Source organism: Bos javanicus, chromosome 1, assembly GCF_032452875.1.
Source record: "Bos javanicus breed banteng chromosome 1, ARS-OSU_banteng_1.0, whole genome shotgun sequence".
Taxonomy (NCBI): Eukaryota; Metazoa; Chordata; class Mammalia; order Artiodactyla; family Bovidae; genus Bos; species Bos javanicus.
Window position 1 is genome coordinate 96,359,391 of NC_083868.1, and position 18,586 is coordinate 96,377,976.

An 18,586-nucleotide genomic window follows, 5' to 3' on the forward strand; every position below is an offset into this window, starting at 1 on the left:
ACTCCTGAGATGTTCTCCTTTACTGAGAGTATAATGAAGAGCTGGATTAATTATGATCTGTCACTCCTGTTGCCTCTTCATCTTCTGTACTGATGGAGTTCAGACTGGAGTCATGTTGTCAGGCTTTCAAATCAAGCTTTACCATTTACTCAGTATGACCTTGCATATGAGTAAGACCTTGAACAACTACTTAATCTCTCCATGCCTCCGTTTTCTCATCTAATGGGGGATAATAGTACTATAGTATCTATCTCAGAAAATTTTTCTGAAAATTAAATAAGATAAAGCATGAAAGGTGCTGGCCACGGTGTCACTTTCAGAGGCATGGTGATTGTATGAGATGGTGATGGTTCCTGAGCTCACAGTCTTACTTGAGTGACAGGTTGAAATTGACACTGACTTGTGAACACTCCAGAAAATAAAGACAGCATAGTGTATTAGAAAGGGGAATGGACTAGGTGGGAGTTAGTGGATTCTGTTGCATGCTCAGCCATCATTACTATATAGCCTTGAACATGTCATTTCACTTCTCTGGTTTTTACTTTCTTCATCTGTACATGCCCTGGTGGTTTAGTCACTAAGTCAGTCATGCCCAACTTTTACAACCGCATAGACTGTAACCCGCCAAGCTCCTCTATCCATGGAATTTTCCAGGCAAGAATGGTGGAGTGGGTTGCCATTCCCTTCTCCAGGGAATCTTCCCAACTCAAGAACTAACGCAGATCTCCTTCATTACAGGCAGTTTCTTTACCATCGGAGCCACCAGCGAAGCCCTTTATGCCCTCAGTTCAGTTCAGTTCGGTTGCTCAGTCAAGTCTGACTCTTTGCGACCCCATGAATCGCAGCATGCCAGGCCTCCCTGTCCATCACCAACTCCCGGAGTTCACTCAGACTCATGTCCATCAAGTCAGTGATGCCATCCAGCCATCTCATCCTCTGTCATCCCCTTCTCCTCCTGCCCCTAATCCCTCCCAGCATCAGAGTCTTTTCCAATGAGTCAACTCTTCACATGAGGTGGCCAAAGTACTGGAGTTTCAGCTTTACCGTCATTCCTTCCAAAGAAATCCCAGGGCTGATCTCCTTCAGAATGGACTGGTTGGATCTTCTTGCAGTCCAAGGGACTCTCAAGAGTCTTCTCCAACACCACACTTCAAAAGCATCAATTCTTTGGCGCTCAGCCTTCTTCACAGTCCAACTCTCATATCCATACATGACCACGGGAAAAACCATAGCCTTGACTAGACAAAGCTTTGTTGGTAAAGTAATGTCTGTGCTTTTCAATATGCTATCTCGGTTGGTCATAACTCTCCTTCCAAGGAGTAAGCGTCTTTTAATTTCATGGCTGCAGTCACCATCTGCAGTGATTTTGGAGCCCCCCAAAATAAAGTCTGACACTGTTTCCACTGTTTCCCCATCTATTTCCCATGAAGATCATCGCATCCATGCTGGACTGGATGCGATGATCTTCGTTTTCTGAATGTTGAGCTTTAAGCCACCTTTTTCACTCTCCACTTTCACTTTCATCAAGAGGCTTTTTAGTTCCTCTTCACTTTCTGCCATAAGGGTGGTGTCATCTGCATATCTGAGGTTATTGATATTTCTCCCAGCAATCTTGATTCCAGCTCGTGCTTCTTCCAGTCCAGCATTTCTCATGATGTACTCTGCATAGAAGTTAAATAAGCAGGGTGGACAATATACAGCCTTGATGTACTCCTGTTCCTATTTGGAACCAGCCTGTTGTTCCATGTCCAGTTCTAACTGCTGCTTCCTGACCTGCATACAAATTTCTCAACAGGCAGATCAGGTGGTCTGGTATTCCCATCTCTTTCAGAGTTTTCCACAGTTTATTGTGATCCACACAGTCAAAGGCTTTGGCATAGTCAATAAAGCAGAAATAGATGTTTTTCTGGAACTCTCTTGCTTTTTCCATGATCCAGCAGATGTTGGCAATTTGATCTCTCGTTCCTCTGCCTTTTCTAAAACCAGCTTGAACATCAGTTCCCGGTTCACGCATTGCTGAAGCCTGGCTTGGAGAATTTTGAGCATTACTTTACTAGCGTGTGAGATGAGTACAATTGTGCAGTAGTTTGAGCATTCTTTGGCATTGCCTTTCTTTGGGATTGGAATGAAAACTGACCTTTTCCAGTCCTGTGGCCACTGCTGAGTTTTCCACATTTGCTGGCATATTGAGTGCAGCACTTTCACAGCATCATCTTCCAGGATTTGAAATAGCTCAACTGGAATTCCATCACCTCCACTAGCTTTGTTCATAGTGATGCTTTCTAAGGCCCACTTGACTTCACATTCCAGGATGTCTGGCTCTAGGTCAGTGATGACACCATCATGATTATCTGGGTCATGCAGATCTTTTTTGTACAGTTCTTCTGTGTGTTCTTGCCATCTCTTCTTAATATCTTCTGCTTCTGTTAGGTCCATACCATTTCTGTCCTTTATCGAGCCCATCTTTGCATGAAATGTTCCCTTGGTATCTCTAATTTTCTTGAAGAGATCTCTAGTCTTTCCCATTCTGTTGTTTTCCTCTGTTTCTTTGCATTGATCACTGAGGAAGGCTTTCTTATCTCTTGCTATTCTTTGGAACTCTGCATTCAGATGCTTATATCTTTCCTTTTCGCTTCTCTTCTTTTCACAGCTATTTGTAAGGCCTCCCCAGACAGCCATTTTGCATTTTTGCATTTCTTTTCCATGGGGATGGTCTTGATCCCTGTCTCCTGTACAATGTCACGAACCTCATTCCATAGTTCATCAGGTACTCTATCTATCAGATCTAGGCCCTTAAATCTATTTCTCACTTCCACTGTATAATCATAAGGGATTTGATTTAGGTCATACCTGAATGGTCTAGTGGTTTTCCCTAGTTTCTTCAATTTCAGTCTGAATTTGGCAATAAGGAGTTCATGATCTGAGCCACAGTCAGCTCCTGGTCTTGTTTTTGTTGACTGTATAGAGCTTCTCCATCTTTGGCTGCAAATTATATAATCAGTCTGATTTCGGTGTTGACCATCTGGTGATGTCCATGTGTAGAGTCTTCTCTTGTGTTGTTGAAAGAGGGTGTTGGCTATGACCAGTGCATTTTCTTGGCAAAACTCTATTAATCTTTGCCCTGCTTCATTCCGTATTCCAAGGCCAAATTTGCTTGTTATTCCAGGTGTTTCTTGACTTCCTACTTTTGCATTCCAGTCCCCTGTAATGAAATGGACATCTTTTTTGGGTGTTAATTCTAAAAGGTCTTGGAGGTCTTCATAGAACCGTTCAACTTCAGCTTCTTCAGCGTTACTGTTTGGGGCATAGATTTGGATTACTGTGATATTGAATGGTTTGCCTTGGAAACGAACAGAGATCATTCTGTCGTTTTTGAGATTGCATCCAAGTACTGCATTTCGGAGTCCTTTGTTGACCATGATGGCTATTCCATTTCTTCTGAGGGATTCCTGCCCACAGTAGTAGATGTAATGGTCATCTGAGTTAAATTCACCCATTCCAGTCCTTTTTAGTTCGCTGATTCCTAGAATGTCTACATTCACTCTTGCCATCTCTTGTTTGACCACTTCCAATTTGCCTTGATTCATGGACCTGACATTCCAGGTTCCTATGCAATATTGCTCTTTGCAGCATCGGACCTTGCTTCTATCACCAGTCACATCCACAACTGGGTATTGTTTTTGCTTTGACTCCATCCCTTCATTCTTTCTGGAGTTATTTCTCCACTGATCTCCAGTAGCATATTGGGCACCTACTGACCTGGGGAGTTCCTCTTTCAGTATCCTATCATTTTGCCTTTTCATGCTGTTCATGGGGTTCTCAAGGCAAGAATACTGAAGTGGTTTGCCATTCCCTTCTCCAGTGGACCACATTCTGTTAGACCTCTCCACCATGACCCGCCCGTCCTGGGTGGCCCCACGGGCATGGCTTAGTGTCATTGAGTTAGACAAGACTGTGGTCCTAGTGTGATTAGATTGACTAGTTTTATGGTTTCAGTGTGTCTGCCCTCTGATGCCCTCTTGCAACACCTACCGTCTTACTTGGGTTTCCCTTACCTTGGGCGTGGGGTATCTCTTCACGGCTGCTCCAGCAAAGCACAGCCGCTGCTCCTTACCTTGGACGAGGGATATCTCCTCACTGCCGCCCTTCCTGACCTTCAACGTGGGATAGCTCCTTTAGGCCCTCTTGCGCCCGCGCAGCCACAACTCCTGCCCTACAAGGTGTCAAAAACATTGAACAGCATTTGCATTATGAATGTGCTTTAAAGTCTATAGAATCTCACAGCTTGATATATAAAATGACTAATTTATTATACATCAGTGGTGGTGTTGGTTAGCCACTAAGTCATATGTGACTCTTTGTGACCCCATGGACAGCAGCCTGCCTACCTCCTCTGTCCATTGGATTTCCCAGGCAAGAATACTGGATTGGCTTGCCATTTCCTTCTCCAGGAGATCTTCCCCACCCAGGGATTGAACCCACGTCTCCTGCACTGACAGGCAGATTCTTTACCACTGAGCCACCAGGGAAGCTATCCATCTGAGTTACCCACCCCTGATTTGAAAACCCCCATCAGGCAACTGGAAGGATGCTCTGAACGGGAACATCCTGGGAGATGGGTAAACCTGGAGAGCTCATCTCTGTGATAAATACTGAATTGCTGTCATCCCATCCTGACCAATGTGTCCCCAAATAGGACAGGTGAGAGACCCTCAGGCGTGCAGGCATCTCATGAACAGTCAGTCATATCCACAGCTCTGCAGCTCTCCCTGCTGATTTCCTTCATGGCTGTCTGCTTTTCCCCCACAGCAACAAAGGCGAGAGAAGGAGCTGCGGAAACAGCAAGAGAGGGAGCAGCGCAGACACTATGAGGAGCAGATGCGCCGGGAGGAGGAGAGGCGGCGCGCAGAGCACGAGCAGGTACAGTGGGGACCTGGGAGCCCTACAGATGGCCCCACGTGAACACCAGCACCAGCCGCCTCTGGGCTGTGGGTCACCTTCTCCTAGGTCTGCTCGGCTTAAGCCGGTTTTTACTCTTGCTCCAGCAACTATTCTCGCCTGTTCAAGAAGTCAAATGCACAACCTTGGCAAAGCCTGCTCATTCAACCTGGCTTCCTCCCCAGGCCGAAGTCCCCTGACACCTTGATGTCATGCTTCTCCCAGCCCAGGGCACCGGCTCTGAAAGTAGCACTGGGGCATGATAAATGAGCCAAGTCCTCCTCTTTCATCGCTTCAGAAGAGCTTTTCTACTCACGCTGCTCTGGTCTCCATGACTCTGGGCCATCGATGCAGCCCCTTTCTCTCTTTGTTAGAATCATGTTCTGACAGTGCAGTGAAACTGCAGGATGTTTCCTTTACAAAGACAGTTCATGACAGCATTCAGTCGTTATTTTATCCCCACTGCTTACAATGGGGAGCCTCTGAACTGTATAGCCTTGTTAATCTCAGGTAGCCCGTAAAGAGGGAGCCTATAATGAAAAGTTTTAAAATAAGCTGGGTCCTCAGGACTTGCCAGTGGTTAAGACTCCATGCTTCTGCTGCAGGGGGCACAGGTTCGAGCCCTGGTCTGGGAACTAAGATGCCACATGACCAAAAAACAGAAAATATATGGATAATACTTTAACAACAACAAAAGCTGGGTTCTCAAAACCAGATAGTCACAGCAAAGCATTGAGCTGTCTCCATCCGCTGCTGTTGTGCCTTTGACTGCACTGAAGTGCTTTTGCTGTGGTGCTGGGTATCTTTCCTATTTAGTGAAGAGGTGTTTGGGTATTTTTTTCCCTGCTTCCACACTTCACTTGGCAGTTTCTTCTCACCTTTGAAATTACCGGTTCTTTCTCTCTCCCTTTCCCTCTCGTGTTCCTCTGCATTCTCTGCTGCCTGCCTCTCCAGGAGTACATCAGGCGACAGCTGGAGGAGGAGCAGAGGCAGCTAGAGATCTTACAGCAGCAGCTACTGCATGAACAAGCTCTACTTCTGGTAATGGGAATGCCAAGCCCACTGGTCTGCTCTGTGTCCATCTCGTGTGTGTGTGTGTGTGTGTGTGTGTGTGTGGTCTCCTCTAACGTGCCAGTCAGGAAATGGGGATCCACCCAGCCTCATAGACCTGGAAAATCTTCTAAAACTTAATGAGTTTCCTGACCCAGGGTGCCGAGTCACCGCTTTGAATATACTTGTTGCACATTCTTTATTAACGCCAGCCATTTGCAAAACTTCAACGTGAATCCAGTCTTAGTACAAGTTCAGGCTGTTTCTGAGACCCACTGTGTTTATTGCAGAGTAACGTTCGCAGTCATTTGCAACATGCTGGAATACAATCACAGCAGAGTATCCCTCATCCGTAGGAAACCACTCAGCTCTGGAGTCATATTTCATTTGCAGACTATTAGTTTTACCCTCACGATGGGAACATTTTGTGTTCCCTGCTCAGGCAGCTTCCACTTGAAGTGTTTTGGTGTTTTTTTAGCCTTATTGCACTGCTCTCCAAATGAGCTGCTTGGTGTATCCTTTTTTTTTTTTTAACTTAACTTTTTATTCAGTGGCACTGTGATTTTTTTTTTTTAGCCTGTACACGTTTTTGCTAATGGTTTCTGTTGGTCCAAGTTTTGTCAAACGAAAGATGATGTAGGCAGTATCTTTAGGTTCTTATTCTGTTTTGTACATGTTTGAATAGTTTAATGATTAAACCAGGAAGTGGATAGTTCCTTACAGGGGTTGTGCGCTGACCGTCCAAATATCCTCATTGTTGCCATTTTCTTGGTTGCAGTTCATCGAGGACAAGTCACTTTGTGAAGGGTGGTGTTCTGTAGGGGTTGCCATTAAAACAGTAGTGTTTTCATTAAATGCCACATTCTGTGTAGATGCTAACCCGAGGCTGTACCTTATCTCTATGGCTCATCCCTGTGTCCTCTTGTGATTTTGTTGGTATTAAGGTCCTTTGTTATTTATCATCTCTTTTGCTTCCATTGCGTGCTTCCCTGGTACGGGCCAATGGTTTCCCTATGGTAATTTAGCCTTTTCTTTATTCTCCTTTCCTGATCTGGACAGGAATATAAGCGCAAGCAGTTGGAAGAACAGAGACAAGCAGAAAGGCTACAGAGACAACTGAAGCAAGAGAGAGACTACTTGGTTTCTCTTCAGCATCAGCGGCAGGAGCAGAGGCCTGTGGAGAAGAAGCCACTGTATCATTACAAAGAAGGGATGAGTCCTAGTGAGAAACCAGCATGGGCCAAGGAGGTAAGTAAGCGAACAAGTACAGCCTATACCTACCTTGCCTTGAGTATAGGGGCCATAATGAGTTTCTCCTGTAGAAACAGAGAGTTAAACTACAAAGCTGGGAAATAACTTGTGTGAGACACACATGCTTTGTTTTGGGAAGAACTATAACCTTATTTCGGAGAAGGCAATGGCACCCCACTCTAGCACTCTTGCCTGGAAAATCCCATGGATGGAGGAGCCTGGTGGGTCGCAGTCCATGGAGTTGCTAAGAGTCGGACAAGACTCAGCAACTTCACTTTCACTTTTCACTTTCACGCATTGGAGAAGGAAATGGCAACCCACTCCAGTGTTCTTGCCTGGAGAATCCCAGGGACGGGGGAGCCTGGTTGGCTGCCGTCTATGGGGTCGCACAGAGTCGGACACGACTGAAGCGACTTAGCAGCAGCAGCAGCAGCAGCAGCATAACCTTATTTCTATACCACAATCCATTTGTGGTTCTTTTTTGTAAGTAACAGCAGGAAGCAGAGAATCTTTTTCTGTACTGGAATCCAGTTGAGTTTGTGGCTGGAGGAGTGGAAGAATGTGATTTAAGACTTCAGGAATTCTAGGTAGGATAATTTCCTATCTGTACCTAGACCCTGAAACTGATGGTTGGTATTGTCACGAATATCCTCTAATCTTCTGTGGTACCAGTGAAGACACAGTTGGTCCCAGACTTGTGGTTGTGGTTCACTTACAGGGTCGGAGGTCATTTAAATATTTTACAAATACTTTCATGGGAATGATCCTTCATTTGCTCAACTACTAGACTAAAGAAGGGTTAGGGTTAGCACCTAATGATTTCCTTTATTTTCGTGTAAGCAAAACTAGTCATTCAAAAGAGTGATTTGTATTACTTTACATTTTGTCCTAGTATCTTCAGATATTTATAGCTAGAGCTTATTTCAAGTTATCTAGACTACAATATTACTAGAACTGGATTTCTTACATAAGACCCTATTTTTATAATTTTTTTATTTTCTGTTCTATCTTACATATGTATGCTGCTGCTAAGTCGCTTCAGTCTTGTCCGACTCTGTGCGACCCCATAGACTGCAGCCCACTAGGCTCCCCTGTCCCTGGGATTTTCCAGGCAAGAGTACTGGAGTGGGTTGCCATTGCCTTCTCCTTACATATGTACAGAATACACTTGAAATTATGTTGTTGTAATATAAAAAATGGTTGTGTATGAGGAGTAGAAACTAGAGTCTTTTATTTAAGCTTTTTGTTTAAATCCTTCATGAGTGTATTATTTTTTATAAAACTGGTAACATTTTTTTTTAAGACTTAAAAACTAAATCTGTAGAGAAAATCATTCTGTTCAATATACAGAACATTTTTGATCACTTTCCCTTAAATGTGATTTGTATTTACCTATGTCAGTAAAAACTGCCCCAGGTCAGTAATTCAGTTTTGTGATCCTACCCGCAGATATAGCACCAACCATTTAACAACGCATCTGTTCTTCCAGTTAAGCAGAATCACTGCTGTTAAACAGCAGCTGACATGCTTCCTGGCTAGCAAAGATGTGCCGCTTTCTTCCACTGCTAAACCATGCCAAGCTGAAACCCTCAGCTAAAGCAGATTCACAGCTCCTGATCATGGCAGATGTTCAGACGGCTGAAAAACTAGCCTCTACTAAGTTAGCACCTACAGAAATTAATGGTTCCAGATCAGGACTCTTGTTTGAGCATCACTCACGGAAGAAGGATGAAACAGCTTATCCTATCAGACTTGGTCTTGAAGATCACCTGAAGCCTCAGGGAGCTTCAAGGACCACAGTGAGATCAAGAAAGCGATCTCACTCTCAAGGATGTAGCCCACCTCGAGAGTCAGGACCCCAAGTCATTTGTGTATCCTCTCCAAACATCTCCAAAGTGATGAGCCCCCAGTTGTCTATTTCTGCAAGTAAGAAGCGCCTTAGAGACCCATGTGGACCTCGGGGCATGAACTCATGCGTCCATACAAGTAGCTCGTCTCCTCCAAGAAGTGTTGCATGGTAAATGGCCTCTCTGGGATGCATGACCACCTGTCCTGCAGTGCTCCCAGCCCCAAGCATAAGTTTAGGAAAGGGACACCTACAGATCCCTCCAGACACCACCTGGAGAGGACTGGGATGCCTTGTAAAGTATACCACAATCTCCTTTCCCCTGGACAGCTCCCTCATACACAAATGTACCAGGAAAGGGGAAGAAACGTCAAACAGTTTCCACTTCCTTCCTTTCACCACTACTCAGCACATTCTTATTTTCACTTAAACATTTTAACTTCATTGTTTTCTAGTTACCATCTGTCCTCATCGTTAAATTGGCTGGCCTGTCCTCTCTATTCAGAACTAATTCAAGGGCGCCAAGGTTTCAGGAGCCATGGCATTCCTGGGGGCGCATCTCTGCAGATATCACGAGGGAAATTTTCTAGACTTCGTAATTCCCCTGTGTTTCTCAGCCAGGATCCTAGTGTAAAGAAAAGTTAGATAATGGGTGTGCAAACAGCATGGTTGTGTCATCAGTTACTCTTGATGTGAGGTTCCCAGGCCATCCTAAGTCTGGCCCACCTCTGGTGGGTGACATCTTCCAAGGTCTCTGGCTTCCTGATAGCTGGTATTCTTCTTCTGGGCTTCATGTACTTTTGGACATGTGTGTGTGTGCCTGTGTGCTTACTCGTGTCCAACTCTTTGCAATCCCATGAACTGTAGCCCACCAGGCTCCTCTGTCCATGGGATTTCTCAGCCAGGATCCTAGTGTAAAGAAAAGTTAGATAATGGGTGTGCAAACAGCATGGTTGTGTCATCAGTTACTCTTGATGTGAGGTTCCCAGGCCATCCTAAGTCTGGCCCACCTCTGGTGGGTGACATCTTCCAAGGTCTCTGGCTTCCTGATAGCTGGTATTCTTCTTCTGGGCTTCATGCACTTTTGGACATGTGTGTGTGTGCCTGTGTGCTTACTCGTGTCCAACTCTTTGCAATCCCATGAACTGTAGCCCACCAGGCTCCTCTGTCCATGGGATTTCCCAGGCAAGAATACTGGAGTGGGTTGCCATTTCCTACTCCAGAGGATCTTCCCAACCCAGGGATCGAACCAGCATCTTTTCTGTCTCCTGCATTGACAGGCAGATCCTTTACCACTAGGGTCACCTTCTTTTTGGATTTTGTATTTAATCCTATCTTCCTGGGTGTGGTTAACATAATGCAGCTTCCAACTAACCACCTATCTCTTCATGAAGCAGTTCCCAAGTCTTAGAGTGGGTGTTCCTGTTTTAGAAGAAAGATGAAACATTTAAATGATAGAATGAATGACAGGGCTAAATTGGGGATTGTAGCAACTGGTATACAAGTAAAAACAAATGATTATCTGCCTGAGTTTGATTCATCATTTTTTTAACACCCACTTCCTAAGATGGGGATAAAAATGACTGTAAGGATCCTTATTGTCTAGATCTTTCAGTGCTTCTATCAGCAATGTATGAACTTTTCTTCTAGAGCTTTATTTACAGATTTCTTTGCTTTCTTATAGTAGGGAGGTAGGTGAAGTTCAAAGTAGCCAAACAGTAAAATACATTTCAAGACTTTAGATATGGACAGAATTTCTAGCTCAGCAGTGTTTTAGTTATCAATCGATAAAAAGAACCCAGGTTTAACTGTCTTTTGGAGGTATAAAAAGAGGGACCATTTTCTTTTCCAAATGCCAGGCTATAAACTTGAAAATATCCTCACCAAGGATGAGGTGGCAGCAATGTCATGGTCTCCTGTGATAGAGGCTCTGAGCTTTTTTGTACCATGTGCCTTTGAAGACACCAGCCAGCTGTCTTCCTCTTACAGCTGCCTCTTTTGTAATCTGCTCCTGTATTTGATTTGTAACTCACCTCTATACCTTCTGGGCTTCCCTGGTGGCTCAGTTGGTAAAGAATCTGCCTGCAATGCAGGAGACCCAGGTTCAGTCCCTGGATCTGGAAGATCCCCTGGAGAAGAAAATAGCAACCCACTCCAGTACTCCTGCCTGGAGAATCCCATGGACAGAGGAGCCTGGTAGGCTGTCAGTGGAGTCACAAAAGTCAGACAGGACTTAGCAGCTAAATCACCAACACACCTTCTCATCATCCTGAGTTTTCCTTCTTTGGTTACTTTTCCATCCACTTATTTCTCTTCCTTATAGTAAATCTGCATTTTTTTCATTAGCAGTGTAATGTTGTTACAATGGTTCATCCTTCATGGTTTTGTTCCTTCATTTTGTAAAACATAAGTCGTCATCATGTTTCTTATTTCCTTTCTTATTAATTTGTCAGATGTAGCGAGAACAAATGGAAACACTCGATTGTTGGCAAATCTTGTTGAACTCTTCTCTCTATCCTTTTCCTGAGTATTCTGGTTGTCCTAAATGTCACATTAGCTTTGATTTTCAGATCTCAGTCAGAAAGGAACACCAATGTCTCCTTCAAAAGGAGAGGTAGTGGACATTCTCACTCCTTTCAAATTCTCTGCCATTTTTGAATGGAATGTAAGTCAGATTTGTTCTGTAAAAACATCAATATGATATACTATATTAAACATCAGCAAAATTTAAAGATTCCCCCCACCACCACCTCCCACACTGGCTCTTTCTGAAAGATGGATACTCCTTTTCTTTTAAAGCCCTTTTCTTTATAATGGTACAGATTCCTCTTTCTTATAATGGCTTGTGATTATTGGGGCCTGACAATATATATTTTTTTAATTTTCACCAACACACAGCAGCAACAGAATGCTCTATCTATGAGTATTGCATGAGATGGCATTTTCCTTTTTTTTTTAACACTTCATCATGTTCTTTCTCTGTAATACATGCCAGTCATCTGGTCATGGTTTTATTTAGCAAATGATGGGCCAAGATGTCTCTTTATATCCCATCAGTTCACTGGGCTTTGAAATTCCTGTATATAAGAACTCCTTCTCCACTTGTTTTCTCTGCTCTACACTGATACTTTTTTTTTCTTTTTATTTGAGTTATTTTATATGAGCTCGCATATAAATATTTAGAGAGTTTACAGCTCTGTTCCCATCTTTCCTTAGTTTCTGTTTATCTCTCTTAAGATTTAGCATGAAACAGACCTGGCAGGAAATAGGAAAGAGCTCGTTTGAGTTCTCATTCTTCCACTTCCAGGCTGTGTGACCCCGAAGTGTCCTAGCCTTCCTGGGGTATAGCCTACCCATCTGTACTTTGTCTCTCAAAGTTGGGAGGATCCTGGGCAATCGTGTGTGAATGTGCCATTGAAACTGTAGGCACTCTACAACTGCAAATGAAGTAGTCAACATATTTCTGTTTTGCTCCAAAGGCTGTTGTTGACCACAAGGAATAAGTGTTTTGCCTCTGTTGTTTCTGGTTGGGATTTCACATGAGCAGTTCACATGCATCTCCCATCTCCTCCACTTACCTCTCTCCAGTGATGGATACACACTTGTTAATTTCTCATCCCAGCCTGCTAAAGATTGGCCTCTGTACTTTGAAGTTGTCCATTCACACGAGGATCTATACTTTTCTTGTGCAATCCTTGGTTAGGAGTAGATCTTGGTAAAGTACCCCAGGGCCTTATCTTTGACAAGACTACATTTCAAGCATTCCCTAGGAATGAGGGCAGGAGGAGAAGGACATGACAGGATGAAATAGTTAGATGGCATCCCCAACTCAATGGACATGAATTTGAGCAAACTCAACAAGGAATGAGTGTTTCCTCTGTCCTCCAAGGTGCCCCAGAGAAGGGATAGCCCCAGTCTTGCTCAGTAACCATCTTCCCATGTGGTTTTGCCAAAAGACAGCATGACTCACCTCTTCATGTGCCCAGTGAGTGCAGGATCAGAATACCTAATGAGGACTTAAAGGTCATTGAACTTCTTTATCTTAACTTCTTTCTCTTCCTCCAGCACTGCCAGTAAAGACAGAAATCAAATGTTTTGTCCACTTAGAGGGGAAAATTTCCCATACAGTTGTGTTCAATTCACCATATACTAGCTCTTAAGCAGGACTTCGAAGACCTACACAGACTCCCACAGACCCTACAGTCATATATTTAATAAAGTGTTATTAAAATACACCCATATGACAGTAAATATATTTTGTTGTCAACATTTTAAAAACTACTTCTATGATTGTGTTTTGAAATCTCTCAGCAGATAACATTTCTTATTGCTCTGTGAGACATTAGAAGTTGTAAATTGTTTTCAAATGCACAAAACAATTTAACAATTGACATTGATGTAATGTTTATACTTGTATACATGTTTCAACATGGTTACTTATTTTGAAAATTTTTTTAAATCTTGTAATCAACACATTTATTTTCAGGTCTTCTGTTACCCACTGGGTAACACAGTCCTGCCTGGAGTGGAATCTTATTTCTGAGACCACAGTTATTTTTTATTTTTCCCTGTAATGCTGTAATAAATAATATAGCATTTCTGCAGAAGTGATTCAAACCTATTCAAAGTTATTTTAGTTTTGATGGTAAAATGATTCTTTTAATAAGAAAAAAGCCTGATTCTATGGTAAAATTGATCTTTCTCTCCTAATGTAGTTCTCTATATTTGTTGATAATCCCATCAAGTATGAACTCCTTTCTAACAGATGTCTTCTGTTGTTATGGAATGGCATCTTGACATTCTTTATACAGTGCTACTAGAACACTTTTTTGGTGGTACTTAAGATATTTTACATCTTCTTGGTAGCAGGAGGTTGAAGCGAAGACTCATTTTTTTTAAATCATATCATAAAAGGAAGAATATATCTCCATTGAAACCCAGTTTTTAATCACATATATTCTTAATCTGGAGGAAAACACCTCTTGTGTCTCACTCAGTGTTCAATTAGTAAACATAAGATGTGATGAATCAGGAGGACAGACATTTGTCCATCTGAAACGGTTACTAGGATGTTTGATTTGGTATCTTTACTCCAGTATTCACGCTGTTCCTTTGGTGCAAGCGCAACAGATAGCGTTATCTTCCTGAAGACTTTAGGACAAGATTTTCTTGAGACAGAGTAGCCTGATGCCTCACTGTTACACTTATACAGATTTTCAGATTCTTGGGACAAATTCCAACCCAGGAAATCTCATCACATTGGGTTCATCCTGAAATAATCTGCAGAGTGTAACAATAGATTATTCATACCATATATTTTACGATGGTAAAGACTGAAACATACTGATGGTAGGATTTAGTATGTAAACGAACTGAGAGAAGGCATAGGCAATGTTACTAGAAATACATTAGTGATATCCACACACAAATTGTGGTGCTGGAGAAGACTCTTAGGAGTCCTTTGGACAGCAAAGAGATCAAACCAGTCGATCCTAAAGGAAATCAACCCTGAATATTCATTGGTAGGTCTGTTGCTGAAGCTGAAGCTCCAATACTTTGGCCACCTGATGCAAAGAGCCAACTCACTGGAAAAGACCTTGATGCTGGGAAGGATTGAGGGCAGAAGGAGAAGGGGGTGACAGAGGATAAGATGGTTGGATGGTATCATCAACTCAGTGGACATGAGTTTGAGCAAGCTTAGGGAGATAGTGAAGGACAGGGAGGCCTGGTGTGCTGCAGTCCATGGTGTCGCTAAGAGTCAGGCATGACTTAGCAACTGAACAAAACGGCATCCACACATGACTAATCAGACCCATTAACTGCCTGGGAAAATCAGCATCCCTCTTTGTGCCCCACTCATTTCTAACAACGGTTTTAGGGCGTATGTGACCTACGGTCCTATTAGAGACAAAGGTGCTTCCTTTCCTGGAGGTTTGTTGCTGGCAGTTGCCAAAAGAATTCTTCATCTCAAAAATGGTTTCCTTGTTCAATGGAGATCTTTGGGGACAGACTTTTCAGCTGTTGTTTTTAATGTACTGTTTCTAAATGTGGGTTTAAAACAATCTAAAGATATTTTATGGCTAAAAAAATAAGAATGGCAGGTATCTTAACTTCCTTACAATATTTGGTTTGTAAATATCTGGTAAGAAGGGGCTACAGTTTGGATAAACAATTATATATCTGAAGATGAATTGAACCTCTTGGATTTCTGACCTCAGACTGCAATGGTTTGAATATTGAGGGGTACCTATACATGTGATTTTTCTATTTAATGATCTTCCCTAGAAATAAGAAAATGACTAATACTTGACTAATTCCGGTGGTCTAGAAATAGTCATGGAGAAGGCAATGGCACCCCACTCCAGTAATCTTGCCTGGAAAATCCCATGGATGGAGGAGCCTGGTGGGCTGCAGTCTTTGGGGTCGCTAAGAGTTGGACACGACTGAACGACTTTACTTTCACTTTTCACTTTCATGCATTGGAGAAAGAAATGGCAACCCACTCCAGTGTTCTTGCCTGGAGAATCCCAGGGATGGAGGAGCCTAGTGGGCTGCCATCTATGGGGTCTCACAGAGTCGGACACGACTGAAGCGACTTAGCAGTAGAAATAGTCATCTTCTTCTCAAAGAGTCTAGTATTTGGAAAAAACAATACGTTGCATGCCTTGGTCTCAGTTTATCTAGGGCTATCTTTGCAGGACTTTCTGTTTGTGTTCTCATCTCAAAGCTGGCTTTGTTCTTTCCTTTTGCTCAAGACAATAGCTAAACAATTATTGCTGATGTAATACTTTTTACACACACATACTTCCACAAAGTATACATGTTCTGGTTTATATCCCTGGTTTTTTGCTGATTATCTTATTTGGTGTGTGGTAAGCTTCTGAGACATGGAATTTCAAAACCAAAGTCAACTGGATGTCAGTTGCACATACATGCACAGCCATAGCCAGGGAAGAGGTGTTCAGATGACTCTTGTGTAGAGGCAGAAGGGTGGTTTCCTCTACTGTAGCACATCTTAACATGTTAACATGTTTATAGTTAATTTGAGAGTTTTAAAAATAGACTTTGTGTATGAGACTGAGTCTGCCTCTAGGAATATTCAGAATAGGATGGGAAAGAAGAGCCCTTTTGACTTTTTATTTCAAATCAGGAAGTAAAATGAATAAAGGATCTTAGCTGTTACATACAAATATGTCTTGAGGACCCACATGTGGGTTCCATAACAGGCTATTACAACACAAAGATAGTGAGTCAGCAAAAGAGAGTTAATGGGCATCAGGGTGGAATTATTGCCCCAATGGGTTTGGAAATTACGACTGTCAAATTGACCCTGAAGAAATAAAGGACAGGACAAGGTGGATCTGGAGAAAAGTGCTAAGACCTTTTAAAGCTGTTGAAGATTTTAAGTCACGTCTTGCAGTGTACATTTTGTTTATCTACATTTTTATTTATAATTTGTCCTCTGCCACAGATTGTCTAAGGGTGACTTTTGCTTATAAAGATAGCCTTCCCGGGTCCTTTGAGCCTTCCCTGTGAAGCACTTCTGTTCAGTTATCTCCTCTGGGCTGAAAGAGACTCTGCAAAAAAAGGGAGTGACAAGGGAATGAAGTGTCCAGAAGGCTGGAGAGGAGAGGAGAAGCAAGAACAAGCGCCATGTGTGGAAATACAGGCAGGATAGAGGGAAGAGAGAGAGAGTGGAGTCCAGGCTGGAATGGCAAAAATGCAGCGGGGCAGTGCAGTTTAGGGAACAGGAAGGGAGACACCTGCAAAGAAAAGGCCCTCAAGAGAGAACAAAAAGGTACAGGAAGTCAGTTTAAGACAAGCCATGCTCATTGAGCAAGACTCCCACTTGCCCATGAGTAGGGCGCAGGAAGCGATGGAGGGCGAGTGTGCTCGGCATATCCTCTTATCAGCCCTTCTGTGTTCTTCCCCGTCCTGTCTGATTTGTTAGCTCAAAGCAATTTTCTGTTTTCCCCAAACAATTGTAATACCTGACATAGTTGCCTCTCTCCCTGACTGAGCCCTGGATTTGTGACCAATCAACAGGACAGTGCTCCAGCTGATGCATGAGAAACTCTTAAAAAGCAGGTCCCAAATTCTCAGCCAATAGAGTAGCACGAGATAATGGGCAATGGAAGGGTGAGGCCTTAAGTATTCTATGTGTTTTCCATGCTGTTATTTACTCTGACAGAAAAGAGCTTTCTGCAGATTTTTGATGCAGAGCAGATAGAGCTTCGACTTTCTAAAATGATTTGATTGGAGGGATGCAAAATGGCTGTGCAGGTGACTACACAAAATCCTGACTAGGAAATAAATCAGCTTCTATCCATTGAAGCACTTCTTTTTTGTTTGTTTTCTAGGTAGAAGAACGGTCAAGGCTCAACCGGCAGAGTTCACCTGCCATGCCTCACAAGGTTGCCAACAGGATATCGGACCCCAACCTGCCCCCACGGTCGGAGTCCTTCAGCATCAGTGGGGTTCAGCCTGCTCGGACACCCCCCATGCTCAGATCAGTCGATCCCCAGGTACAGCGTCCCTTCATTCCACTGGGTTTTTCAACAAGGTGTACAATAAAGTCTAATAAAAGTAACAGGGAATAGTAACATGGATTTGGGTATCAGACCAGCCAAATCATGGCTTTTCCTATCAAATCTCTAGTAAGATAGGAGACCCCACTGAATGTGCAAGACAGAGGGAGAAGAGAGAAGGAAAAAAGCCCCATTCTTAGCTTTAAGCTAACTGCAAAGTCACTTCTTGGTAAATTGGCCTCTCAAGAGACCCATAGAAGCTCCTGCTAGTCCAGAACAGGCATCCTGTGAGTTGAAATTACCAAAGCTAAAATTTATGTAGACCTCTTTGTGACCCCATGGACTGTAGCCCACCAGGCCCCTCTGTCCATGAAATTCTCCAGTAAAAATATAGGAGTGGGTAGCCATTCCCTTCTCCAGGGATCAAACCCAGGTTTTTGGCATTGTAGGCAGATTCTTTACCACCTGAGCCACCAAGGAAGCTTGATGTGTCTATAAACTGTTACATTATCTTTTGTTCCTTGGAATTTTGACATGAGCCTGAAACTGGAAAAGTTAAATGGACTAGATGAAGTAAAATTGTGTTTTCTAAGCCAGTGGTTTTAAAAATGTGGTCCCTAGGGCAGCAGGATCAACATCACCCAGAAACTTGGTAGAAATGCAGATTCTCGGACCCAACCCAGACTACTGATCAGCAACTCTAGGGGTGGGGCCGGAAGTCTGTGATTTAACAGCCTCCAGGTGATTCTGATACACTTTGACGTTTCAGAACCACTGTTTTAAGCTATTTGGAAAAGAAAAGATTTATTCACTTTTAGATAAGTGGGAAGTTTCTGGAAGTTTTAGAGGAATTTTTTAAATTGTGTATACCAAAAATGAAGTAGGAATTGAGATGTAGGATGAAATTTCATAAAAAAGAGGGGTTACACAGCAGTTCTCACCTAAACGTCTCAAGTTTCTTCCAGGTGCCCAC

The 18,586-nt window shown here is 43.0% G+C and overlaps 1 protein-coding gene across 9 annotated transcripts in view; it reads left to right on the plus strand.

The window, feature by feature from the left end:
• Window positions 1-18,586, plus strand: part of TNIK (TRAF2 and NCK interacting kinase) — a 410,943-nt gene that overhangs the window by 328,279 nt on the left and 64,078 nt on the right. For 6 of the 9 annotated variants that reach the window (XM_061415948.1, XM_061415967.1, XM_061415997.1 and 3 more), the window contains exons 13-16: window positions 4,810-4,920; window positions 5,893-5,979; window positions 7,048-7,236; window positions 17,446-17,610. In XM_061415948.1, coding sequence (XP_061271932.1) covers window positions 4,810-4,920; window positions 5,893-5,979; window positions 7,048-7,236; window positions 17,446-17,610 — 552 coding nt within the window. The remainder of the gene's footprint in view (window positions 1-4,809; window positions 4,921-5,892; window positions 5,980-7,047; window positions 7,237-17,445; window positions 17,611-18,586) is intronic. The other 3 variants (XM_061415975.1, XM_061416004.1, XM_061416012.1) reach the window with 1 other exon arrangement.